The sequence below is a fragment of the Vipera ursinii genome (assembly GCF_947247035.1).
Source record: "Vipera ursinii genome assembly, chromosome: 8".
In the NCBI taxonomy this organism is placed as follows: Eukaryota; Metazoa; Chordata; class Lepidosauria; order Squamata; family Viperidae; genus Vipera; species Vipera ursinii.
The window spans coordinates 10,145,658-10,173,360 of NC_139519.1; the positions used below are offsets into that span (position 1 = coordinate 10,145,658).

A 27,703-nucleotide genomic window follows, 5' to 3' on the forward strand; every position below is an offset into this window, starting at 1 on the left:
TGTTTACTGTTCTGTTTAGGAAAAAGAACTCTTGGCAATCCCAAAATACATTGAGCTTTATGTGGTTGTGGACAATTTAATGGTAGGTATCTTGGATATCATTCCATTTTCTTTCTGCATTGAGCACAACATTTTGTTTCTGTCTTTTTTTTTAATGTGGACATTTTTGAAGACATTACCAAACGTAACATTCTAGCTGGATTGTATCTTAACATGTACATTAAAATATACTGTGATAATTTTTAGGATATTGAACTCAACCAATACTTACAATGTGAAGAGACATTTGAAATTTAACTATAATCTAATTTGCACATTTAAATGGACTCCAGAAGATGGTAGAGGACAGGAAGGCCTGGAGGAATGTTGTCCATAGGGTCGCGATGGGTCGGACACGACTTCGCAGCTAACAACAACAACAACAATTTGCACATTAGTTCTTCCTGGACTCTATCTAAATTTTAATTATACTTTATGAAGAAATGCCAAGATCAGAAAGTTGAATATGGAGAACATAAATGAAATTTTGAAATCGACAAAAGAGTAAAAGAGAACCATCACTCATTTCTTGTACTTGGTCAATGTAGCATTCTAAAACCCAGAGCAAAATTCATGAGGAATTTATCAGTGGATGGGGAAACCCGGATACTTTGCTTTCTCTTATTTTCTCATTTACCGTATTTCAAAATAAAATTTCAAAATACTTTTTAATTGTGTTGAAATAATATTATAACTGTTAATGTTCATATGATGACTCAGATTAAATATATTTCTCCACTACCACTAGTACAAATAGAAACCAATCTTTGGCTAATAGAGAAGTAATATCCACATTTGACTTAGCCAATCTTATTTGCAGCAATGCAGCATTTACAGTAAAGTAACTCTTTTGACGTCTCTGAATATGTGCACATTTTTCTCTGCAAAATAAAACTGTGTTCATGAGCTCAAAAGGAGCCCATGAACTCTCAAACATCAGTACCATTTAGTACTATTGCAAAATGGAACATTTTATGCAAACTCTTTTCAGGGAAATTGATTTCAGGCTGATGTCATTTGAATTCAGGTTCTTCCTCCAAAGCAGCGTGACCATTCTGTTTTTGTTATTTATTACAAAAATGTAAACTCCTTTTTGTGCTATAAGACATCTTTCTCTGTGAAAGTATAAACTGAAATTTTGTGAATTCAGTGATTTTCTATGAAAGCACACAGAGTGTGCAAATGTGCCAATACTCCTTTATGTGTTACAAATTCAGCTTAACGGTGCTCCTTCTTCTGAATACTGCTTAGTTAGGGCTATGATTTCAAAACATTTCTTTCTTTGCACTGAGTGGAGAAAGTTGGCTGAAAAGATAACTTACAAAAACATTGTTTTCTTGGGAAATATTATATGGGAATGACTTTGGGAAACAGGGAGATTCACAGACTAAGCAATGGTCAGATAAGAGGTAGCTGAGCACCTAGAAGGGAGTAGCATGGAAAACATATCAGAAGGGACCCTCCATAGTTTCTAGGACTGTAAAGGGGGGGGAGTGAAGGGGAGAGATTTCAGGATTTTCAGGGTTTAGTTAATATAAAGGTTTCCCTCTACAGCTGTCTGACTCTAGGGCAAGGGGCTCATCTCCATTTCTTGGCTGGGGGAGCCAGTGTTGTCTGAAGACCTTTTCCATGGTCATGTGGCCAGAATGTGGCCAAAGGCACACATAACACTGTTATCTTCCCACCAAAGTGGTACCTATTAATCTACTCACATTTGCATGCTTAAGAACTGCTAGGTGAGGAGGGGGTGGGGCAAGAAGGGGAGCTCAACCCATTGCGCAACACTTGGGTCTCCAACTTGGGCTGTCAGCTCTCTAGCTAACAACCTCCTGTCTTTGTTGAACTGTAGTCCCCTCCCTATTAAAGTAAACTTACTATAACCATCCAGAACTGGTGTTGCTGGGTGTGCTTCTTGTCTGGACTATTTTAAAGGTTGACACCCAGGATTCACATTGAATTTATTTTATCCCAGGTTTTGTGGGTTTCTTTGAAACATTCCTGAACTATTTTTTATCCAAGTTGACAACACATGAAGAATAAGATGTGTAGTGAAGAATGCTTATCTTACACTTCTCTAAACATGGAACTATGGCATTCAATTTAGGAAAGCATTTCAGTAGGCTGACCAAAATTTTCTCCAACCAGGAGGAGAGCTGTCTGACTCAGCAGATTCCCTGATTTTTTAAGTCTCTTCCTCTCCCTGACCTGCTCTTTTTCTCTCTCTTTCAATCCCTCCTAATTTTTTTAATTATTTTTTTTTGTCTTTTCTGTAGTTCAGGAAGTACAGCGGCAACACCACTGGAATAAGGGAAAGAATATTTGATATAATTAACTATGTAAATAAGGTAGGAGGATATGGCAAAACCTATTTCACTTTTTGAATTTAAACATCTCCCTAGCTCAACTCAGATTTTCTCTGTGTTTACACAACAAACTTAATCAGGTAAAGAGACTTAGGAGATGAATTTCTGTAAGAATTCAACTTTTCTGGATTTGACTACAGCAAAGCTGGGTCATTTGGCCACCTTGTGATTCAGCATATAAGGCCATCCCCCCAAAAAATGGGTTAGTTGAATAACTAGGTTAATAAGCCTCTTATGAAAATATAGCCACTATGTTGGGAGGATGCAAGGCCAAATCTGTTGCAAGTGTTCAACCAGTGCTACATCTCTGTAGCTGGATTCTTTCAGGGCTTTGGTTAATCTTCTGAACTTGAAAGTTAGAAAGAGGTGGACAGAGTAAGCCTATTCCAAACAAACTGACTAAAAATATGATGCCTGAGCATAAGGGAGGAGAGAGGAACCAGAATGAGTTGGACTGTGGCACTTGGGAGGAGATCCACTCATATTGTACTGCTTCTGTCCTATTAGCCTTGTTGACCATCTTCTGTTGATGATCAGTTAGAATCAGGGAGACAACAGGAACATTAGTAGATGAAGTCACCCTTTAGTCATCCTATTTTCTTGATTAAATAGAATAATCATCTGGTTCTTACTTATCATTTTATTTATTTCTTCTGCTTAATAAATGATTAGTATTTCTCAAAATGGGGAGTTTTTGGTGCTGCCTGAGCTTGGTTGTTTCCTTGCAGATATTTTATTACTTGACTAAAAATCTGCAAGCAAACCACCATCTCAGAGAGCACCAAGAACTCCACAGTTCAACCCTGGGCTACAGAGGTTCTCTTCTATTGATTCCTAAATCTATTCCAGGCCAATGTCATTTGCCTATTAGTCTTGAAATGAGTCTCAGGTTTATTTGTGTTTGAGTTTCTGACTGATTCCATATCCACTCCACAGTTTTACAAAGCTTTCAATATTCACATAACACTGATTGGCTCAGAAATTTGGTCTGATAAAAATAAGATTGCGATCAATGGATCATCGGAACCCGTCGTGAGGTCCTTTGCAGCATGGAGAGAGTCAGTTCTGCTGAAGCGCAAAAGGAATGATAATGCTCAGTTACTCACGTATGTCTCATTGTGGGGAAAGAAAGTGGGGTCAGCTGGGAGTGGAGGATCATGGGAATGTTACTGTTTGCTCAGAGCATCCACTCTGTCTTGCATGTTATAAACCATGTGTGAACTCTGTTTGTGGTTCAAAGGAAACCATTTTTTCCTTAGATTACAGCTACTTTTGAGAAGTCGTTGAATGAATGCAGGAAAAAACTCAGCTTCATTTCATTTCACCTGGTTTTGAAATTGAAATGCAAATGATTATCTTGCCATAAATTTCCTAATTTTCCTCTTCTATCAATTAAACATTCTCTTTTGGCAACAACTTTAGTGTAGGTCTTGATGTCAAAACTTTAGAAGACAAAGGGAGTTGCCAGAGGCTTCTGATTGGGGGTTTCTGCTTTGGCAGTTGCAGTAATGACTTTTTGACAAATTTGGATTGATGTTCTAAGAAGGTAGAGCACAGCAGGCTCTGACAGCTTCCCATGTTTAATATTTACCAGTAACAAACTGATTTTCAGGTTTTCCTGTTTATGGAAGCATCATTTTCTCCAAAAGGTCTCAGAATTAAACTTTAAGTTTAATAATGAAGACTGCCAAGTCAATTGATATTCCAAAAGAATTATGCACGTAATTTATGTGAAATTTTCAAATAAATTAGTAGAACTATCCACTTATTTACTTATAAGTTGCAAAACAGGTAAAACAGATATCAAACATACAGTATTTTCTTTTACCCCATATCTCATGGTATCTTCTCATTAGTTTGTTCCTGTGCTTTGGCTGCACTCACCAAGAATAAAGTAAAATAATAAAATATCTATTCTTGAATAATACCTATGCTTAGCAGGCTGTGTGAATTCATCTCTTAGAACTTGATGTTTATAGGAGCAGAGTGAGCTCAGCCTATACTTTATAAAATTTATGAGTGGGAAATTGGCAGTTTTATTGGCTTATATCTATAGAATAGAATAGAATAGAATAGAATAGAATAGAATAGAATAGAATAGAATAGAATAGAATAGAATAGAATAGAATAGAATAGAAGTTGGAAGGGACCATGGAGGTCTTATAGTCCAGCCCCCTGCTCATGCAGGAGAACTTATACCATTTCAGACAAGTGACTGTCCAGTCTCTTCTTACAAATCTCCAGTGATGAAATGCCCACGATTTCTGAAGGCAACCTGTTCCACTGGTTAATTGTCCTCAGTGTTAGGAAGTTTTTCCTTAATTCCAGGTTGCTTCTCTCTTTGATCAGTTTCCAAACATTGTTTCTTGTCCTGCCTCCTGGTGGTTTGAACAATAATTTGACCCCCTTTTATTTGGGACAGCCCCTCAAATACTGGAATATTGGACAAATAACAATTGTGAGCAATCCTATAGGGTCTGTGTATAACAAATGCATGAAATATGTTAGGGCTAGATGGAGGGCAGATCAAAGGGAAAGAGAGAGCATAAAGGATACAAAAAATCCATTTTATTTTTCCCACAGCTATTGATTTGGCTTGTCACTCAACCAGCTTTTCCAGTTTCAACTAGTCTCTAATAACACCAGAGTTAAATTAATAGAGGACATCTAATTATTAAAGAAACCTGAATTTGGGGTTGTAAATTAATTTAACAGACTGGCACGCAACATGCTAATCCCTCTCCCCAGCCTAAGTCTAATACCAGCCAAACTTAGTATGTGGTGAAAATGCATCCTGAAAATGCATGCTTACAGATCAGGTTAATTAAATGGCTTATGTGGATAGAGTCTAAATTGAACGATGACATTCTGAATACTGGCAAGAACTGAGGTCGGGCAAGGGGTTGCAAGAAGCCATGGAGATTCTTGTATGTCTCAAGTTTTCAGATTTTGCTTCCATCTTCTATAAATTGTATCCCCCTCATTTGTTTTCTTACAGGGGTATTCACTTCAATGGTGGAACCTTGGGAGTAGCCTTCATAAGTGGAATGTGTAATTCTCTTCTATCTGCAGGTGTGATTCAGGTTGGTAGAAAGGAGAAGTGTTACCTGTTTGTAGTCAGTGAAAACTTATATACAGTCATCACTTTATTACAAATAAAGACTCTTCTAATTTTTAATCCACATCATTTTCATCCATATCTATTTATGAATTCATTTATTTATGAATTTATGAATCCAGGTCTTTCCTCAATTGATGGCATTTTGGCACAATGCATTCTGGACATGTCATAGAACAAGATAGTTTTAATGCTTTGACGTACGTATGTAGCAGAAGATGAAAATACAATTCTTTGTATTGTAAACCTAATGACAAACATGAATCATCCTTCTTTCATTCCAAGAAATTTAGGATCTAGATTTATATGGCTGAAATAATATACAGTGAGAAAATGAGAGAATACTAAATCTGCTTTTAAGAAAACTTCCAATATTTGAAGAACCTATAAGAAAACCACATTAGTTAAGAAGATGCTAATGATTTGCTTAGAAACTTGGCTTTGTTCACTTAGAATAGAGTGGAGCCACATAGAATTTATAAAGTTTTGTTCCTTAACAAGCAGAGTTAGGATCCTGACAGTATGGGGTAACCCTAAGCTTGTTTGCTTAAGAATGTCATTTTTATTCAGAAGGACCAACTCACTTGTAAATCTGTTCAGCATTTCATCCTTCAATACTCTGAAAATGCTAGCTTGTAGCAAAGCCACTGAGTAGTTTTTGGACCGAAGTTGCCTGTAAGTTTTAGTAACTAAAGAAATGCAGACAGACAGATGGATGCAGAGGTTTTGATTATCTTCTGTGCTGTAGATTCAGGGCTTTAAAGTTTTTTTCTGAATGCAAGTATTTGTGTATGTTCAGGAGACATGGTGCTCACACATGCATTCAGAAGAACTTGAAGAATGTTGAGATGGTACAACTAGTCCTCAAGTTACATTTGGTCACTTAGCAACTGTTCAAAGTTACTATGGACCCCCCCTGGTTTTGAAGTTCTGACATAATATGACTACATTTTGAGCCCTTGGCAATCAGCCTAAATTTAAGGCCATTTCCAATGCCCTGGGATCCTGTGACTGTAATTTAGGAGTTTTGCCAGAAATGGGTATTTACTTCTGGTTTCAGAGAAAAACCAGCCCAAAGAAAACAAACAACAACAGTGTTCTCTTAATGACCATTTGCTTTAAGACCACTGTGTTTGCTTAATGACCACTATAAAAAAGTGATAAATGACATGACTCACTATACATCCATCTAAAGCTATCACCTTAATTGCCAGGCTCAGTTATGGTCATACATTGAGGACTACCTATATAATCCTTAGCAATTTTCTTAGCTATTCTCTGTGTTAAAACCAATAAATAATAAGAAATCCTGTTGCCTATGAAAAAAGTAGTACAGTCTGGAGAAAGGATCTTACCCCTTCCACTTCTTTTGAGGATAATCTTCTATTTACATTTCATTATTTAACCCAGAAAAATACTAATAGGAAGACACTTTATTATCAAAGTATTCGAAGGAGTCAATTGTGGAGGAAATTTCCATCTCTAAGGTTAGAAACCATCAAACTTTGAAGAAACCATTGCTTTCTGCAAGAAATCCAATCTCAGCCCTGTAAATTATTAATCTCTTTTTCTAACTGGGTTCACTTCTGGTTTCTTGGTGGACTAACTGTAGACAAAATGTTCTCTTTTCCCCCAGGATAACAGCATCTATGCAATTATCACTGCAGCTATAATGACCCATGAGATGGGTCATAATCTTGGCATGGATCATGACCAAGATTCCTGTACTTGCAGGGATGGCCCATGCATTATGAAGGCTGCAATAAAGTAAGGATTCAGAAAAGCTTTTAATGCCTTTCAAATCAAATTACATTTAAATGATTGCAATTAAACACTAAATTAAGTATGCTGAGAGCTTAAAATATGAAACTGTCAGAGTTACAAAACAGTAGGGTTTGGTCAAATGTGTGTCAATTTTCAGTATGTCATTAAAATGTGTTGTATATAAAAAGATAGAACTGCTCTCAACAATTGACTAGCCATCATTTAGTAGCTTCCTCCAAAACAGAATAGTTTAAAGAAATGGCATAGGAAGCATAACCCAAGAAACCAAATATTAATAACTGTGATGTTGTTATTAAAGAGGAAGCCAAGTTAGATGTTAAAGACTGTCCTAAAGTGGGAGCCAGAATAGGAAAAAATAAGATGTTCTGTCTCTCTCATATATTGCAGTCTGCTGAAATCAACAGGTAGCAATATTTATTTTTATTTTTATTCCATTTATATCCCGCCCTTCTCCAAAGACTCAGGGCAGCTTACAAGCTTAGCAGTAGCCTTCATTCTATGTATATGCCTGCTTATTAGGGCTTTCACACACACACCCCAAGCAGCATTATTACAAAGTCAGCTTAATTGCCCCCAACAGCTGGTCCTCAACTTACAATCATTTGTTTAGCAACCATTCAAAGTTACAGTGGGATAGAAAGACATTATTGATCCTCTCATTTACAACTGATGCAGCATCCACTCATTTAAGACTCAGAATTCAGGCACTTGGCAACCAATATGTATTTATGATGGTTGCAGCATCTTAGGTTTATGTGGTCACCATTTGTTGGAAGAAGGAGAAAGAGGAAGGGAAGGAAATACTGTAGTTTATTGCCAAAGTATTTATGTTCATGATATTAGATATGATATTAGAGCAGAATTCCAATAAGTATATTAACTCTCCCTTTGTCTGAAAGCATTTATTTGTTATAAAAAGTTCAACCTCTCCAAAAAGAAGAAAAAGAAACAATTCCACTGTTTTCCCTTTAATTGAATTATTGCCACCTCTTCTTCATCCCATCAGCAACATCATTGTATAATTTCAAGTCTCCTTTTCCACAGAGAGGCTGACTAAAATGAAAACGAAAGGCAGCCCATTAGACATGGAGTTTTCATTGCAATTCATTTTGTTAAATGAGCATAGATCAATGACATCTGTTCTGGTCCAAATTAGATGATGTCACAATCTTATATTGGTTCATCTTTACAGCCTTCTACCGCCCCAGGAGTTCAGCTCTTGCAGTTTATGGTATTATAAGAATTTTATCATGACTGAAGCTTCACAATGCATTTTCAATGAACCCTTAACAACAGATAATCTTACAAATGCAGTTTGTGGGAATGGCTTTGTGGAACAGGGAGAAGAATGTGACTGTGGCTCTCCAGAGGTAAGGGTTTTATTTTTTTTAAAAAAAATCAAGGCTGATTTCAGGAACTATGTCAAAAATGAGAATCCTTGCAAAATCATCTAGCTTTCTTAATGGTTTGAGCCATCCAAGAGGTTGGTTTGGGAATGGCATAGGTATGTGACCTTTATGTACATACATGTATGCATGGTGTTCTTGGATTTGGGAAATCAGTTGTACACAAATGGAGAACTGATATCTCATTTTGGGAAAATGGGTGTTTTACCATTCCAATAATATCTTTCCCTACTGAAAACCCCTACTTTGTTGACATGGCCACATTAAGAATGAAGTCAAATATGTGTGTCCTAGGATAATGTTGCAGGATCCAATCTGGGTCAATCTCCAGGACCAGAGGTTTAGTTTTCTGACCTTTCAGACTTGTGCTGGAGCCCATCATCAGGGAATTTCTTTATGAACAGAATGTGTGTGAGAGAAGTTGTGTGAGAGAAGTTCCTTGAGGATGGGCTCCAGCACAAGTCTGAAAGCTTGAAAAACTAAATCTCCGGTCCTGGTGACTGACCCAGATTGGATCCTGCAGCATGGACACATTACCTATCCCACTATTTTCTTGAGCTGCTTTAACTCATAACTTAAAGATCTTCAACCTCTGTTCTGCTCCCTAATAGTAATTTTTCATACAAACACTAATTTATTGAAGTATTCTCCTTAGATTTTTAAATGGAGTCAATACACATGTAATTGTTTCTGCTAATGTGCTTGAGAGATAAAGGAAAGAGAAACAGGCTACTTAATGCTCACATAAATAGTAGCTTAGCCTACAGAAGCAATGGGGTATGACAAACATATCAAGAGGAAAACCTCTCACCCATCTTTCCATAACGATGAAGGGAGAAATGTATTTTCAGCCAAGAAAGATTCTGTTATCATAACCTTACAATAAAGGTAGTTTAATATTCATGATTGGTGCTTCTTCTCTGGCCTACCTCAAAGGCTGGAAACCTGAGTAGAAAATTGCTCAGAATAAGCAAAAAATTTGGAATGCAGGTTATGTGAACTTCACAGTTTGGAGGGGAGGATATTTTTATTTGTTCATTTTATTCTTTTCACAAAGGAAATATCAGATGTTTTGTGTAGATACGGCATCATCTATTTGAAAAAAGAAACAAACAAACATTCAGGCTGCTATTAGTCATATTCATGTTCTAATGAACCCATAAGAGGGGACACATGGCAGAAATATCCTCGTCCTTGGCAGTTTCCCTCTTCAAAATAGACCAATTAAAAAAGAGCAGGCAGAAAAACCTATGACATAATTTGATACATTGTGGTTTTCAGATATGTAAAAACGAGTGCTGCGAAGCTGCAACTTGTAAACTGAAACCTGGGGCTGAGTGCGCAGATGGGGGTTGTTGTGACAAATGCCAGGTAAGACTTGTTTACTTTGAACACTAGGAGGGATTTTATCCTGCTCCTTACTACAGTAGTAATATGAAAATGTAGTATCTTTTGGTTGTTTAATGTGATCAAAAACATTTTAACCCTGTTCTCATTCCTTCCTCCAGTTTACCTGACCCTTATGAACACGGGGAGGACAGTTTAACAAAATTTCAGCATTGTCTCAGACTAAAATGCATTTTTTTTTTTGGCATGTTAAGTCATGTCTATGAAAATAATACATATCCTTCTTAGACTTAGTTTGCATCGAAAACCAATATAATAAGGATGGGCAATGTCTGGGATTGGTGACGCTAACTCAGCTTCCTGATTTCTGGAAGGTTATAATAAATAAATAAATAATAAACTTTTTGAGCAGAGAGGCTGAAAACCTTTGGTTATTTCCATACTTCCATCATAAGCCAAAATTCACAGGAACAGAAAACAGTCATGGGTTTTCAGCACGTGAGAGAACATGCTATGAATGCTTCTTCCCATGTAAGGAAATAAAAATATACCACGCAAAAGTTCAGCAAATAACATTTCACTGCTCTTTCATAAGGACCAAATTGATTTTCATTGATATTCATGGTCAGCCAACATGTAGAACTTGTGGTTTAGGAATTGAGCTTCTCATGGCAATCATTTTCTCATAGCAAATAAGAGAAGCTGGCATGACACACAATGTCTTAATTTGTGGAATCCATTTGTAACATTGAAGAGATACCTTGCTTGGTAATCCTCATGACAGATGAAGAAAAGGCTTTGAAATGTGTTGTGAATCATAGTTTGACTCTTTGATCTCTGCTGCTAAAGAGTGATAGCTTTATTCTCACCCTTAGTTTAAGACAGCAGGAGAACTATGCCGGGCAGCAAAGGATGACTGTGACTTGCCTGAACTCTGCACTGGCCTATCTGCTGAGTGTCCCATGAATTACTTCCATAACGATGGACATCCATGCCAAAACAACTTGGGTTACTGCTTCAGGGGGACATGTCCCACTTTGACCAACCAATGTATTGCTCTCTTTGGGCCAGGTAAGGCAATCTTAGGGTTTCAGAATAGTGCTGTTATAAAAGACAGTTGTTGCAATTGATCAAAGGTATTTTTTCCCTTGGTATCCATAGCAAATCATCATTTTATTTCTGTTATATTTGTGTGTGGGTCATGATGGCATAATTTTTTCAAGATGAAGTTCTTTCTTTGGAAGCTTCATAGCTCAGTCCTCCAGATCAGTTCATCTTTTGTTTTAAAGCTCCAGGCATCCATAGAGAACATGGCCAATGGTCAAAGATGATGGCAGTTGTAGACCAGAAATCTGGAAAGTTGGACTTTGGGAGAAGGTGATTTTGTGGGTTGTGGATACATTTCCAAAGTGGACAAAGATCTGAGAAAATACATGTGTGAACTGTATGTGTGTATGCCATTTATAGGCTATGTTGTATATTACAGCAACAGTTCAAAATTATTGTCCAATTTTTTTTGTCTTAAATCAATGGATATTGTGAAGTAAGCCAATACTACTGGAAAAGTACAAAGAATAACATGAAGAACCTGTCACGAGCTTAGAGTTTTCTCCATTTAGCTTTGTTCTTCTAAGAATTAATTAGGGTCAGTGACTGACTCATCGCCTTCCACCTTTCTCAAGCAGAGATAATGGAGGTTGAATATGGGACTGTTTGCTAAAAGTATTCAAACCCTAAGATTGAATTTTTCTTCAAATTTGGCATAGTAATTAAAGAAACAGATGTTAAAGATGTGATTCTTGTCACTGATCACTCATGACTTTAATGGCAGACTATCCCAAAATGTTATCCATGATTTTATGTTCAAAAAGGAACATAAGTTATTGAAAACAAGTTCCTTCTTTTCATATAAAGGATATATTTTTCTGGGAAACAGGAAACGGAGATTTTTCTTGATTGTACATGAGTGATGCAGTAATGATTTGTATATAGAATATCTCCAATACAATTTTGGGGTCCCTAATGAAAAGGAAGGGACGCGGTGGCTTAGCGGGTTAGGACGCTGAGCTTGTCGATCAGAAGGTCGGCAGTTTGGCGGGTTGAATCCTGAGTGCCACATAACAGAGTGAGCGCCTGTTACTCATCCCAGCTTCTGCCAACCTAGCAGTTCGAAAGCACGTAAAAAATGCAAGTAGAAAAATAGGGACCACTACGGTGGGAAGGTAACAGCGTTCCGTGCGCCTTTGGCGTCTAGTCATGCCGGCCACATGACCATGGAGACGTCCTCGGACAAGCGCTGGCTCTTCGGCTTTGAAACCTTTACCTTTACCTTTAATGAAAAGGATCAGGTGGCATGTGGTGATTTGGAATCCTGCTGGCATGTTACACACTCATGTATTTGTTCCTCACTCTCCTCTTACAGAGGCAAAAGAGGCTCCAGATGAATGTTTTCTGAGTAACCAGAAAGGGAACGATTATGGCTACTGCAGAAAGGAAAACAATACAAACATTCCATGTGAACCAAAGTAAGCACTCTAAATTATTTCCCGCTATGATGATGACATCATTTAAGGATAATATAAGAAATGTTTTCAGGTGGGAATCTGATTCTATCACCTGGCTAAAGCAACAGAAGTGTGAGCCAATTTCTGAACGGCTAATTTCCCTTTGTTTTCCATCTTGGGTTACAAAGAAACATCACTACTAAGTGTCTTACAACTGGTCCTTGCACTTACACGGTTGCAGCATCCCTATAGTCATGTGATCAAAATTCAGATACATGTTAATCAACATGCGTTTACGAGGGATGCAGTGAGCTGAGATCACATGATGATACTTCCCTGCCAGCTTCCAACAAGCAAAGTCAAGGGGGAAGTCAGATTTGCTTAAGAACCATGTGATTCAGTTAACTGTTGTAGTGAGTTACTAAACCACCATGGCAGAAACGTCATAAAACCAGGTGCAACTCAATTAACAATAGCCTTGCTTAGCAATGCAAATTCTAGATCCTGTTATAGTGACTGTAGAATCGTGTGGTCTCACAAATGAAGGATGCTCAGCTTGGTGTGCAGTGAGTCTTTATTGTAGTCAGGATTCGCTCTAACACAAGGGGTTACCTGGCATACCTTTATACCTGCCCAGGTGAATGCCAACCAATAGATTCAAACCTGGGCTTCCCGCCAGTGCAGGTAGCCAATAGATTTAAACCCTGGCTTCCCGCCAGGACTGGCTATAGCCCGGGGCTGTCAAACTTGTTTAAACCAGGCTTTCCCGCCAAATGCGGTTATAGGCTGGAGCTGTCCAGCCGCGCGCCTCCTGCTGAGCTGACAGCCTGTGTATGCTGGGACTGCATACACTACAGTGACAACCTCAAATTGGGGTGGCAAGGTGTTGAGGCAGAAGGAACAGCAGAGAAGGCACTCCTCCTGGACATGAGCCAGCTGGAATAATTGGGCTGACAGGACTTGCAGGATGCTTCTACCAGCATGAGTGGGATGGGCCAATCCCAGTGGATGAGGTCAAGTAACCTGGACCCATATGGCATGAAGGGCTTTAGAGGTGATCACCAACACCTTGAATTGCAACACCCAGAAGCAGACGGGCAACCAATGCAGCTCACAGAGCAGTGGTATTATCGGGGACATTTTTGGGGGGTCAATAAACGAAAGGCCGCAGCTAGTGAATCTCCTAGCCATGACTGTCTCCTGCTCCAGGAGAACCCCTAAGTTGTAGACTGGATCTGTCTGGGGCAGAGCAACCCCATTCAGAGTTAAAGATGAAAAGTCCTGGATCCTGGAGCCCCAAAGTACTCAGTGCCCTTTAGTCTTGCCAGGGTTCAGTTGAAACAAGGCCACAGAGTGGCACTCTGAGGACACAAGAAGAACAGAGAAATACTTATGTTTCACCACACTTTCCACCATGAGGTAGGCCTCCATAGTGGTTCTAAGTCATGATCGGTCAGAGTCATCCCTTCTCTTCCTCTACAGTAGAGGCTCTCTAGGAATCTCTTGGCCCTTTTCAGAACTCGTAGCTCCTCCGTGAACCACAAGGAGGGTCAGGAACAATGGGAGGCAGAATATGGAGCCACAAGAATATGTATATGTATTGCACTTAGTCATAATCCATGACTTAGAAACCACAATGGTGAGATGTGCACCATTGAACCCAATACAAACAATAAGCTGTAGTACCTTTTCATGAAGTGTGTAAATTCACTCTGCCTCTAGCTCTTACACAAACACACAGAACCCTGTGCCATTTTTTTCCTACTTAAAGAAGAGCAGTCCTTATTTTATATATCCCAATTTCAATCTTAATTATTTTTCTCTCTCATAATTGTATTAAATTGAAATGGAGTAATAGCCATCTTTCAGGACAATTTCTCTCTCTAATGTTTAGAGCAATTGCCCTAAACCTTTAGTTTTCAACTCACCTGACACTCCCATCATTCACTAGTCACAGATTATTGGAAATTTAGGCTAGAGATCTGAAAAAATCAAGCATCCTAAATCTGCTTTAGGAGTTTTCCACGTGGATAATAGATATGTTACTACTCTGATGATAAGAATCCTGACTCAAACTATCTTCACCTTCATAAACAGGGAAACCATGCGAGTTAGTTGGAGATACAGAAACTGTGTTTCTCTAATTCCCCCAAAACCTTGAAAAACTTTGTGAGGTTTTTCATTTACCTGTTAAAGGCAAACCAGTTCATTTTGAGGCTGAGCAAGCTTCTGATTTGCCATCTCTCTTTTTTATTTTTTAACATAAATATTTGCGAATGAGCAAAGAAACAGACATCTTCATAATCCACTTTGTTAATTAGAAGAAATTGACTGTTTCTTTTTCAGGGATGTTAAATGTGGCAGGTTATACTGCATAGATGATTCGACTGAAGACAATTCATGCAAATTCCACTTTTCAAAAGAACAAGCAGATGTTGGAATGGTTGAACCTGGAACAAAATGTGGAGAAAGAATGGTTAGTAAAAGATTAGCTCTTATCTGTCTGTTGGAAGATCTGATTCCAATGGGTGATCACTGGAATAACTTTGCAATGGATCTTGCTGAAAGCTGGTTTAGATTTTCTTTGTTTGTTTGGTTCTGTTTTTATTTTTAAATACAAAACTTCAAAAATTTTAAGAAAACAATGAAGAAAAAACAGAAAACAAGACATTGAAAAAAAAATCCTAACACATTTACACATGTTATCCCCCCTAGTCGAATATTAATATATTACTGCAATATTATTTTCTCACCTCTTGAGAAACAATCTCCAGAATTTTTTGAACTACTAAAATTATTTACAAATTATTAACTTGTCATCTATATACTATATTAATGACAAAACAATTAACAAGAATAACAATAATGAAACAAGCAAAATTAAAGTTTGCTAGCAAACTGCTATTCTGATCAATGTGTAGAAAATTTACCACAGCAACTTATCTATCCCAAATCATCCCAGGAATTAACAGTAATTTGTCCTTGATCAAATATTCACTTTTTTTTTTCTTAATACCATACCTTATCAATCATTGTCTGGTTAAAAATAATAAATGCAATGTCCAAAGTTAGTCTATTTTCCCCCCAAAGCACAGTTTTTTATTATTTTATTTATTTATTTTAATTCCATTTATATCCCGCCCTTCTCCAAAGACTCAGGGCGGCTTACAAGCTTAGCAGTAGCCTTCATTCTATGTATATGCCTGCTTATTAGGGCTTTTTCACACACACCCCCAGCGGCATTATTACAAAGTCAGCTTATTGCCCCCAACAATCTGGGTCCTCATTTTACCTACCTGGGAAGGATGGAAGGCTGAGTCAACCTTGAGCCTGGCGGGATGCGAACCTGCACTAATTGCAGGCAGCTGGTGTTACTTAAGGAGGCATTAGCCCACTGCTGCTCTATTATTATTATTATTATTATTATTATTATTATTATTATTATTATTATTATTATTATTATTATTATTATTATTATTATATTATATTATTATTAATAATAATTTTATTTATATTTATTTTTTATTTTAATTCCATTTATATCCCGCCCTTCTCCAAAGACTCAGGGCGGCTTACAAGCTTAGCAGTAGCCTTCATTCTATGTATATGCCTGCTTATTAGGGCTTTCACACACTCCAGCGGCATTAAGTATGATAAATTCATTTTCCCAATCACTTTCAATTCTCCTAGGGAAAAAAAAAACAATTTATCACTTTTCCACTCGGTCAGATTCCCACTATTGTAAAAATATATATATATATGCATTGTTAACTTCAGGGAACCACCTGCAATCAACTCAGTTCTAGGTCTGTACAGTCCATATTTATTTCGAACATTTTTGCTGCTTTCAAATCACATTCCTTTTGTGAATCTAATTTATCCAGAGCTACATGTATGTGGATATTTTCTGCAGCCATTATCATTTCATCAAAATATAAGAAATAGTTTTCAACTAGGTATTGTGTGTTGCAAAATGGTCTTTCTTCACATATCAGCCACAATTGCTTGTTTGCAATCTAATACATTGTTACTTGGTGTAACATAGCAATGATGGATAAGAGACTACAAGAAACAAAGAATGTTGAAATAAAGCAAAAAAAAAAAATAGATAAAGAAACAGGGAACATATTTTCTGGATATTTCCATCCAAAGTTAAATATTTTTTTTTAAAAAAAGCTTCAAATATTTTGCAAATTTATCAACTGCGAAAAGCTGTGGTGAGAGACCAATATAGATTTAAATTGAATGAAATCACTTTTATTATCCAAGAAGACATCAGATTTCCTTTATGGAAAAGAAGAAGAAAAATATTAAAAACAACAACATAAATCAAAGGGAAAATGGAGAAAGAATAGATAAAATAAATCAATATTCAGTTAGCTGGTCAAGTTTTAAAAGTAAAAGTGAAGTAAAACAAAAGATTCAAAAAGTAAAATTAAAACCCAGGCATGCTTAAGAAAACAAACTACCGAGAGGAAGATGGATGACCAGTGACTTTCTGTTCACTCTTTAAGACTCCCCTTTGCAGGATCCATGGCCATCCAAAAGCTGTCTTGGGTCATTCCTTAGTGCTCCCATTCAAATCCAGGGAGCAGCACTGCCAAATAACCAGCTTTGGCAGCAAAACCAGCAGATCAATAAAAAGAAAAATCTCTACCATCCAGTAACACTCTCGGGGAGGCATTGCTGCTTTAGATTTTCCATATTACCCTGAATCTATGTAGAAGAAAAAGTAAGCATCTAGCCTTTTTGTTTTGTTATTTTGTTTTTCCTTCAAAAAACAGTCATAACAAATGAGTTGAATGTCCAGGGCTGTTTATTTCTTCTAAAAACAAAATGCCTCACCTTCTCACCCTGTTTCCCCTGATGATGTGGACAGGATCATGGGGAGACTGAGCTCCACCACCTGTTTGTTGGATCCGTGCCCCTCCTGGCTAGCTTATGCGGCTCGGGAGGGAACACGAGGCTGGTTCCATGCAGTAATAACTGCTTCTTTGAAGGAGGGTGTCTTCCCTGCCGCCTTGAAGGAGGCGGTGGTGAGACCCCTCCTCAAGAAGCCTGCTTTGGACCCGGCTGTTTTAAACAACTATCGTCCAGTCTCCAACCTTCGCTTCCTGGCGAAGGTTGTTGAGAGTGTGGTGGCGCATCAGCTCCCTCTGTTCCTGGAGGAAACTGATTATCTGGACCCGTACCAATCGGGCTTCAGGCCTGGACACAGCACGGAGACGGCATTGGTCGCGCTGGTGAATGATCTCTGGAGGGCTAGGGACAGGGGTTGCTCCTCTGTCCTGGTCCTATTAGACCTCTCAGCGGCTTTCGATACCATCGACCATGGTATCCTGCTGCGGCGTCTCAGGGGGCTGGGAGTGGGAGGCACCGTTTTACGGTGGTTCTCCTCCTACCTCCGGGGCCGCTCGCAGTCGGTGTTGACAGGAGGGCAGAGATCCGCCCCGAGGTCTCTCATTTGTGGAGTCCCTCAGGGGTCGGTTCTCTCGCCCCTCCTGTTCAACATCTACATGAAGCCGCTGGGCGAGATCATTCGTGGTTTTGGGGTGGGGTATCACCAGTACGCTGATGATACCCAACTTTTTCTTTCCACCCCGAACCAACCCAGTGATGCCCTCTCCGTGATGTCCCGGTGCCTGGAGGCGGTTCAGGTCTGGATGGGGAGAAACAGGCTTCGTCTCAATCCCGCCAAGACTGAGTGGCTGTGCATATCGGCGTCTCGGGTTAACCAAGTTATTCCACCTCTAACGATGGGGGGTGAGGTGTTACCCCCCGTTGATAGGGCTCGCAACTTGGGCGTCCTCCTGGATTCACGGCTCAATTTTGAAGATCACATAGGAGCCGTGACCAGGGGGGCTTTTGCACAGGTTCGCCTGGTGCACCAGTTGCGCCCCTATCTGGACCGAGACGCCCTACGCACAGTCACTCATGCGCTTGTGACCTCCCGTCTGGACTACTGCAACGCTCTCTACATGGGGCTGCCCTTGAAGACCACTCGGAGGCTTCAACTGGTGCAGAATGCGGCCGCGCGAGTTGTAATGGGGGTTTCCCGATACTCCCATGTAACACCTCTACTCCGCGAGCTGCATTGGCTTCCGGTTGCCCTCCGGGTGAAATTCAAGGTGCTGGTTATCACCTATAAAGCCCTACATGGCCTGGGTCCGGGTTATTTGAGGGAACACCTGCTGCCGGCATCAAATGCCCTTCGCCCAGTGCGCTCCCACAGGGAGGGTCTGCTCAGGGTTCCGCCGGTGAGAGATTGCCGGCGGGTGACACCCAGGGATAGGGCCTTCTCGGTGGGAGCGCCTGCCCTCTGGAACCAGCTGCCGGTAGAGCTGAGGACTGCTCCTGACCTCCGATCATTCCGCCGGGGCCTGAAGACCTGGCTCTTTGAGCTCTCGGGCCCAGGCTGAGGAGAAAATTTTAACTGGGGTTTTAATCTACAGGGTGAATTTAATGCTTTTTTAATTGGTTTTAACTTTTGTATGTTTCGATTTTAATTCCCTGTAAACCGCCCTGAGTCCTCAGGGAAAGGGCGGTATACAAATGCAAATATTATTATTATTATTATTATTCTCAGAAAATGGTGCTTCTCCTTGCAGCACTTTCTGGATGGTCCTTTCCAGTGCTTTTTTTGTAAAAGAAAAAGGTGCCGGAACTCACACATGTCATGCAACCCGCCTTGCCTACCCTATAAGGTTCCATCCCAAAAAGGTGCCGGGACCCCGTTCTGAGCGTTCTATGAGGAAAAAAGCCCCTGGTCCTTTCTCTTAACATGTAGGTATCCCTGTAAGGAAGATGGAAGAGAGATGATACAGGTCACCAGTTCAATGAAGCCATTTAGAAGTGCTGAAGCAATTCTAAACCTTTTCTTAATAGATCAGGAATCACTTCTTCCTGTCTTTTTACACCATATGAAACCTGAAAGAAGCTTATTGAATATCTTGGGCTAATTCTAGGCAATGACAGATTTTAGTTGTGTAGGAAAGTGCTGCCTTACTCTATTGATAATCTTTGACATTGACTTTCAGGTCTGTGGCTTCGGGCACTGTATTGACATAGAAATAGCCTTTGGATGAATCACTAGCTTCTCTCAAATTTGATGTTGGTGATCCTCCTTCCAGAAGGCTTGGCTTCCTTCAAGCCCCAAAAGACCCATCTTTCTTCATCGTACTAGTAAATCATTCTTAACTTCTAGATGGCATCTAAAATCTGCAATATTTCTTCTCCAAGTTTAATCTGACTAACTTTTTGCTGTAATTAATTTTTTTTCCCAGCCACAAAGCTCCACGGTATATGTGCTGCCAAGAAAAAATATTGGCTATTTTACTTTTGCCAATTGCAAAAGATGTTTTAATGGAAGAAGTTTTACTTTTGGAGCTGGCATATTCAAAGGCAATGCATTCTGTTCCAAAATTTACACTGTGATAATCAAAGATGTAGCTGCTTCCATCAATAAACAAATTTAATTCTGCATTTAGTAAAGGTTGATTTTCAAATTTGGTCCTCTGGAATAAACCACATCAAGAATTTACATGCAATCATGAGGTAAATCATCAGGTGAATTATCAACTGACATTAAAGAGGTTGGATTTTGCTCATTCAGTCAGCCAGAAAATTCAAAACACTGATAGTGTTTTATTCACGTTCTGTTTCAGAAGGAATCTCTAACAATACATCATATACATATGGCAATACAGAATGATTTGTTACTGGTTAGGCGGTGGGTGGGTCCATCTGAATACATTAGAGCCAAGAGCTTTACCAAAAATGGTTGAACTATTTTCAAATCCTTGCGGTAACAAACTCCAGTTACTTGTACTGTATGTGTTCAAGTGATAGAATCAAGATCAGGTGAAGTGTTAATACCACTTTATAATCCCTTGGTAAATCCACAGTTAGAATACCGAATCCAGTTTTGGTCACCATGATGTAAAAACACTCTTTCTAGAGTAGAAAGAGTGCATAGAAAAACAACAAAGATGAGTAGGGGAATGGAGGCTAAAACATATAAAGAACAGTTGCTGAAATTGGCTATGTCTAATTTAATGAAGAGAAGGACTAGGGGTGACATGATAGCAGTGTTCCCATATCTCAGGGGTTGCCATAAAGAAGAGGGAGTCAACCTATTCTCCAAAGCACCTGAAGAAGCAATGGATGGAAATTAATCAAGGAGAGAAACAACCTAGAACTAAGGAGAAATTTCCTGACAGTGAGAACAATTAATCAATGGAACAGCTTCCTCCAGAAGTGGTGAATGCTCCCACACTGGAAGTTTTTGGGAAGAGATTGGACAACCATTTGTCAGAAATGGTATAAGGTTTCTTGCCTGAGCAGGGGGTTGGACTAGAAGACCTCCAAGGTCCCTTCCAACTCTCTTATTCTGTTATTCAGTGTCAAACCGCTGGAAAGCAAGCAATCTCTGGCTGTCTGCTTGAAGAGGAATACAGAAACGGGTGTCCTTTAAGTGCAATATAATAAACCACGCAAAAGCAGGTGAAATCAACAACATCACAGTATAAGGATTTGGCACTGTATGGTGAATTGTCACTGAGTAAAATGATAATTCTCAAATCCAGATGAAAAGAAACATTACATTTCTTAACTGGCAGAATTAAACTATTCAAAGAAGTTTTCCCTTTCTTCAAAAGATCATACTGTAGGAAATGGTTCATGATTGGCCTCAGTCCTGCTCTAGCTTTCCCAGAAAAAGCATACTGTTCAATTTGCACAGGTTCCTCTCCTGGTTTCAGGGCAATTTCCACAGGAGGAATATATTTAACTCATCCTGGATTGCCTGAAGCCCAGACCCTTGGATGGGGAGGGGCAAAAGGACAACCAGAATTTACCCCACAAAGAACCAAAGTAAAACATAACTAAGACCCTTACACTACTATAACATATTGCCTCCCTCATGTCACACTTCAAACTTCATTTAAACTAATTATGAATCTATGTCCACGTCTCCTTGCACACATACTGTATACATTAATTATGAAAGCTTTAACCTAGCAGTACAAAATCCTCAGACATTCTGGCACCCAAAGCAATCAATAAGTAAAGTTATTTTTTTTTAAAAAAATAATCCATTGCCTGTGGGAATCATATTTTCAGGAAAGTTAAGCATTAGAAATCTTTTTATGAATTTAAATCTCATATTATTAATGGGTTTAAACCAGGCTCCGGACTATCTGTCTGATTGCAAAGTTTACAGGATGAAGCTCAGAAATTAAGAAAGATGGGTGAACAACCTACAGCAGAAAAATCTAAATGATAATTCTCCAGACTGGATGAGAAAATTATCTAAATAAATATAATTTCAAACTGCATTCAAAACCTGCGATCTGAACTAGCTACCTCATCTGTAGGAGCAAAGCTTCTCAGATTTTCACTAGTTTTGTCAGAGCATGAATTCCCATAAGTGCATAACAAGCTTCCACCATACTACACAGTCATACAGATTTTTTGTGTATTTAGGCAAGAAAAACCAAATGCTGATGTATAGCATAAGGGGGACCTGGCTCAATAGTAATAACTGCAAGAGGTATCTTGGAGTCCTAGTGGACAATTACTTAAATATGAGCAAGCAGGAAAATGAAGTAAATATTGCATGCAAACCAAAGTAAGTGGTCTGAATTATTTCCTGCTATGAGGATGGTGTCATTTAAGGATAATAAAAAATGGTTTCAGCTCCACATCTGTGGGACCATGGTTCTGCCACCCAGCTAAAACAACAGAAGTGTGTGCCAATTTCTGAATGGCTAATTTTCCTTTGTTTTCCATCTTGGGTTACAAGCTGAAGCAAAAGTGGGGTATGAAATGAGTGCCATGAGGATAGAAGTGCCTTTTAAAAGATTGTATGAGAAAGAACATTTGTTTAACGACTTCAGAATTACAATACTGAAAGAAGAGAGTTACAATTGGTCCTTGTCCTTACAGGTTTCTCAGAATAGTCACATGATCAAAACTCAGGGATTTGGCAACCAACTTACCTTTACAAGGGCTGCAGTGTCCTGAGGTCATATGATCACCATTTGTGACCTTCCCAGACAGCTTCCAACAAGCAAAGTCAATGGGGGAAGTTGGATTTGCTTAACAACCGTGTGATTCACTTAACAATTTTAGTGAGTTACTTAGCAACCATGGCAAAAAAAAGACATCAAATCAGATGCAACTCACTTAATAACAACCTTGCTTACCAATGGATATTCTAGACCCAGTTATGGTCATAAGTCAAGGACTACCACTACCACAACTTTTCTCTCTGGGTTGACATCACCCATGTTGTTTAACTCATATTATTGAAGAAAACCTGGTTGGTGAGATTATGAATTTCACTTAGTCATAAACCATGAATTAGAAACCACAGTGGCTAAATTTGCACCACATGTTGAACGCAAACCAACAATAAGCCACATTATCTCTTATTGATGTGTATAAACCCAAACTCTGCCTCTACCTCTTACACAAACACAGAGAACCCTGTGCCATTTTTTTTTCTATTAGAACAAGGGCATTCCTTATTTTATACACCATTATTTAAATCTTAATTCTCTCTTTTATTTATTAAATTGAAATAGAATAATAGGCATTTTTTCAGGACAATTTCCCTCTCTCTTGTTTAGCACAGCTGCCTTGACCTTAAATTTAACTCACATCATCCCCCCACCATTCAGTAGTCACAGATTATGGAAAATTTAGGTTAGAGATCTGGAAAAAAAATCAAGCCTCCTAAATCTGCTTTAGGAGTTTTCCAGGTAGATAATAGATGTGTTATCTGCTCTGAAGATAAGAATCCTGACTCAAATAATTTTCATTTCCCCAAAAACAGGGAAATCATGTGAGCTAGTTGGAGATACAGAAATTATGCTTCTCGATCCCCCCCTCCCCCAAACCTTGAAACATCTTGTGAGATTTTTCAGTTACCTGTTAAAGGCAACTCAGTTCACTTTAAGGCTGGGCAAACTTCTGGTTCTCCATCTTTAAATAAAACACACAGACATAAAGTTTAACTCAAGAACAACTGACTGTTAGCAAAGCCACTCATGCCCTGGTCATCTCCCAGTTGGATTGCTTCATAAAGCTAACATTTGAGAGTATTTGGAAGGTACAACTGGTACAGAATGCAGTGGTGCTCACAGTTTTATTTATTTATTTATTTTATTTTAATTCCATTTATATCCCGCCCTTCTCCGAAGACTCAGAGCGGCTTACAAGCTTAGTTTTGGAGGTCCCTTGTGTGGCACATGTGACACCATTGTTACATGAGCTGCATAAGTTGCTGTTATGACCCAGGTGATCAAGGCGAGGCAGAGACCTCTTCAGAGTTCTTCATTGCTCTAATTAATGGTCCAACAAATGGCCCTCCAATGACTGGTAAGGCTCCACCCCATGCTACCCAAAGGCAGCCACCCTCAGTCCCCCAAACAACATACATAGCAGAGGAAGTCCACAGAGTAGGAACATGCTCACACAAGGCAAAGTCCAGGCACAAGACAAAAGAGAAGACCTTGTCCTCAAGGTAAGGGCAAGGTACAAGGCAAAAGGCATGAGTCAAAGTGGGGGGGGGGGATTGAAAGGCAACAGAAACAATTGTTCCTGACAAACACTAACTTTCCACAGCTCAATCCATTCCAGGTGTTCCTTCTGAGGAGGGGAGGGATAACCTTCTCCTGAGTAGCCTCACAGCCTTCTTCTGAGCTTGCCTACGCTCTGCTCTCTGTGTCCTTGGATTCGGTGGGGGAGGCAGATGTTCCTCATCAGAGGGGATGTGCTACCTTTTAGCACCACTGCCTGTCAGTAGCCAATCCTCTCCTGTGTCCGTGAGGGCAGGCAGCTCTCTGTCTGGTTGACCACCTCTCCCAATGCCTGAGGGGCCTGAGACAGCATTGTCCTCAGCCCCTGGTCTCTCCAAAATGCCAAGAGAGATTTGTCATCCCTGTTGGATGGTCCCTGTTCCAACTCCTCCTCTGAACATGGAGCTATGACAGTTGCCAGTTTACTTCTAGGTCCAACTCAAGGTGTTGGTCATTACTTTTAAAGCCCTCTATGATGGGGGTCCAGGATAACTGAGATACCACCTTGTCCTGTTGGGACTAACCTACCCCACTTCTTCCAGTGGAAAGGGCCTACTTGCAAATGAGCAAAGGAACAGACCTCTTTTCAATTCAATCTTGTTTATTAGAAGAACTTGACTCTTTCTTTTTCAGGGATATATCATGTGGCAGGTTATTCTGCACAGGTGGTACATATTGGCCTTCAACTGGAAACCTGTTCACATATGATTCATGCAAAGGCAGCTTTTCAAAATATGATGCAGAGGATGGAATGGTTGATAATGGAACAAAATGTGGCGAAGGAATGGTTAGTAAAAGATTAGCTCTAAACTATGTACTCAAAGGGACGCGGTGGCTCAGTGGGTTAGGACGCTGAGCTTGTCGATCAGAAGGTCGGCAGTTTGGCGGGTCGAATCTCGAGTGCCGCATAACAGAGTGAGCACCTGTTACTCGTCCCAGCTTCTGCCAACCTAGCAGTTCAAAAGCATGTAAAAATGCAAGTAGAAAAATAGGGACCCCTATGGTGGGAAGGTAACAGCGTTCCGTGCGCCTTTGGCGTCTAGTCATGCTGGCCACATGACCACGGAGATGTCCTCAGACAAGCGCTGGCTCTTCGGCTTTGAAACGGAGATGAGCACCGGCCCCTAGAGTCGGAAACGACTAGCACGCATGTGCGGGGGAACCTTTACCTTTACCTTTATGTACTCTAAAGTAAGATTCCAAAGGGTCATCAGTAAAATGATTTTGTAATGGATCTTGCTGAAAACCAGTTTAGATTTTCCACATTACAATGACTCTGTGGAGAAGGTTCATCTAGCTGCCTTTTTCTTTTGCTGTTTTTTTCTTCAAACAACAACCACAACAAAATGAGGTGGATGTCCAGGGCTGTTTCTTTTTTCCAAGAACAAAATGCCTGGCCTTCTCAGAGCCTTGTGCTTCTCTCTCACAGCATCTTCTGGATAGACTGTCAAGAGTCAGTCCTTTCTCTAGACTTCTAGGTGTCTCCATAGGGAAGGTAGAAGAGAGAAATGAGAAAAACAGGGCAGAGCTGGTTGTGACCTAAAAATGAAGCCACTCAGAAATGCTGAAGCAACCCCAAAGTTTATCTTAAAGGATCAGGAATCACTTCCCCCTGTCTTTTTATACAATGCAGAACAAGAAAAAGGTTTATTGAATATCTTGGTTTTCTTCTAGGGAATGACAGAATTTAATTGTACAAGAAACTGTGGTCTTAATCTATTGATAATCTTTTACTTTGACTTACAGGTCTGCAATAAGGGGCAGTGTGTTGATGTGAAGACAATGTACGCATCAGCCATTAGCTTCTCTCAAATTTGATTTTCGAGATCCACCTTCCAGAGAGTTTGACTTCCCTTGAACCCAAATAGACCATCCTTATTCATCACCCAAGTCAATCACTCTTAGATTCCAGATGGCATCTAAAATTTTCAAAATTACTCCATATTTATTCTGACTACCTTTTTCCAGCCACAAAGCTCCACGGGCACATACAACACTAAGAGCATATTTGTTGTCAAGAAAAATATTGGGCATTTTACTTTTTGCCTATTGCAGAGCATGTTTTAATGCAACAAGGTCCGCTTTTTGAGCTGGCAGATTCAAAGTCAATGCTTCCTGTCCCAAAATTTCACTCTGGCTTTCCTAGATGTAGCTGCTTCACTCAAACTATTTGTGATTCTGCATTTTGTAAAGGCTGATTTTTCAAATCACGTCTGCTGGAGTAAGAGCTTGCATGCAATTATGATGGAAATCATTAGGTGAATTATCTATTGGCATTAAAGCGGCTGGATTTAGCTTATTCAGTTACCTAGAAAATTCAAATTCTGTCTCAGACGGAGCCCCTAACAATAAATTATCCACATATAGCAACACAGAGCTATTTGTTCTTGGTTGGGGGATCCATCTAAAAATGGCTGGGCTATTTTCAAGTCTTTGGGGTAATTCAATCCAGTATAGCTAAGTTCCCTGTACATATTCATTGTCAGACCATTGAAAAGCAAATAACTCCTCACTATCCACTTGAAGGGGAATAGAGAAGAAGCCATCCTTTAAGTCCAGTACAGTAAACCATGCAAAAGCAAGTGAAATCAAAGACATCAAAGTGCAAGGATTTGAAGGGTGAATTGTCACTGTAAATGTACAAATAATTCTCAAGTCCACTACAAAATCCTCAGACAGTCTGGCACCAAAACCAATCTATGAGTAGTGTTCTTTTTTTTTTAAAAAAGAATCAATTGCTGTGGGAATCATATTTTCAGGAAAGCAAAGCCTTAGAAAGATTTAATGTAATCTGACGTAATTCATAGACTTTAACTGTGTTCCAGAATGTTATCACATTCAAATTGACTGGCACTGATGGTTGACACGGGTTGCTGCTAGCATCATCGTCATGGTCATCATCATCATCATCATCATTATCATCATCATCATCATCGTACCTTCCTTTCTCAAGGACCCTAATAGATTTTTTTGAAAAAAAACAACAGTGGCTTGAAATAATTAATCATTTTGTATGGAAAAGAGAAGGGTTTTTTTAGATTACTGATAAAATGAGTTATGGTGCAGAATAAACAGTAAAATATAGGAGATAAAATGGGATGGAGAAAATCCTCAACAACTCGAGTTAGCATGTTGACTGGGGAATTCTGGGAGCTGAAGTCTACACAGCTTAAACTTGCTGAGGTTGAAAAACACTGTAGAAGGGTCAGCCTCCCATGGCATAACCTGTATGGTGAACATTATATTTGGCTTTACCACTTAGAGCAGGAGGACTGCAACGTGGACTGAAAACTTTGTTCCTTTATATTTACGTTTTACTCCATTTATTTTCCTAAACCTACTTTGAATGGGAAAATAAGACCCGATTTATTCTTTTTAGAATAATGCAATGCTGTTATATTCTGAAATCTGCAATATTCTGAATGTTGTGATTCAGTTCACTGCTAGAGGAATTAGTTATCAAAAAGCATACATAACAAACAAATGATCACCCTATTATACATTTGTATACTTTGGGTGAAAGTCTGCTCAACGCTACTTTATATTAGGGAAAATAATC

The 27,703-nt window shown here is 39.3% G+C and overlaps 2 protein-coding genes across 2 annotated transcripts in view; both read left to right on the forward strand.

The window, feature by feature from the left end:
• The window catches only part of LOC310643889 (zinc metalloproteinase-disintegrin-like NaMP), a 35,362-nt gene extending 9,353 nt beyond the window's left edge, over positions 1–26,009 (forward strand). Inside the window, exons 6-16 of the mRNA XM_083368554.1 lie at positions 20–82; positions 2,313–2,384; positions 3,339–3,508; positions 5,401–5,485; positions 7,157–7,287; positions 8,498–8,675; positions 9,993–10,082; positions 10,934–11,129; positions 12,481–12,583; positions 14,909–15,038; positions 25,891–26,009. Of these exons, the coding sequence (XP_083224680.1) occupies positions 20–82; positions 2,313–2,384; positions 3,339–3,508; positions 5,401–5,485; positions 7,157–7,287; positions 8,498–8,675; positions 9,993–10,082; positions 10,934–11,129; positions 12,481–12,583; positions 14,909–15,038; positions 25,891–25,962 (1,290 nt within the window). The 3' untranslated portion in view covers positions 25,963–26,009. The remainder of the gene's footprint in view (positions 1–19; positions 83–2,312; positions 2,385–3,338; positions 3,509–5,400; positions 5,486–7,156; positions 7,288–8,497; positions 8,676–9,992; positions 10,083–10,933; positions 11,130–12,480; positions 12,584–14,908; positions 15,039–25,890) is intronic.
• The window catches only part of LOC310643883 (zinc metalloproteinase-disintegrin-like protein H3), a gene marked incomplete at its 5' end in the record, with an annotated part of 78,019 nt that overhangs the window by 9,622 nt on the left and 40,694 nt on the right, over positions 1–27,703 (forward strand).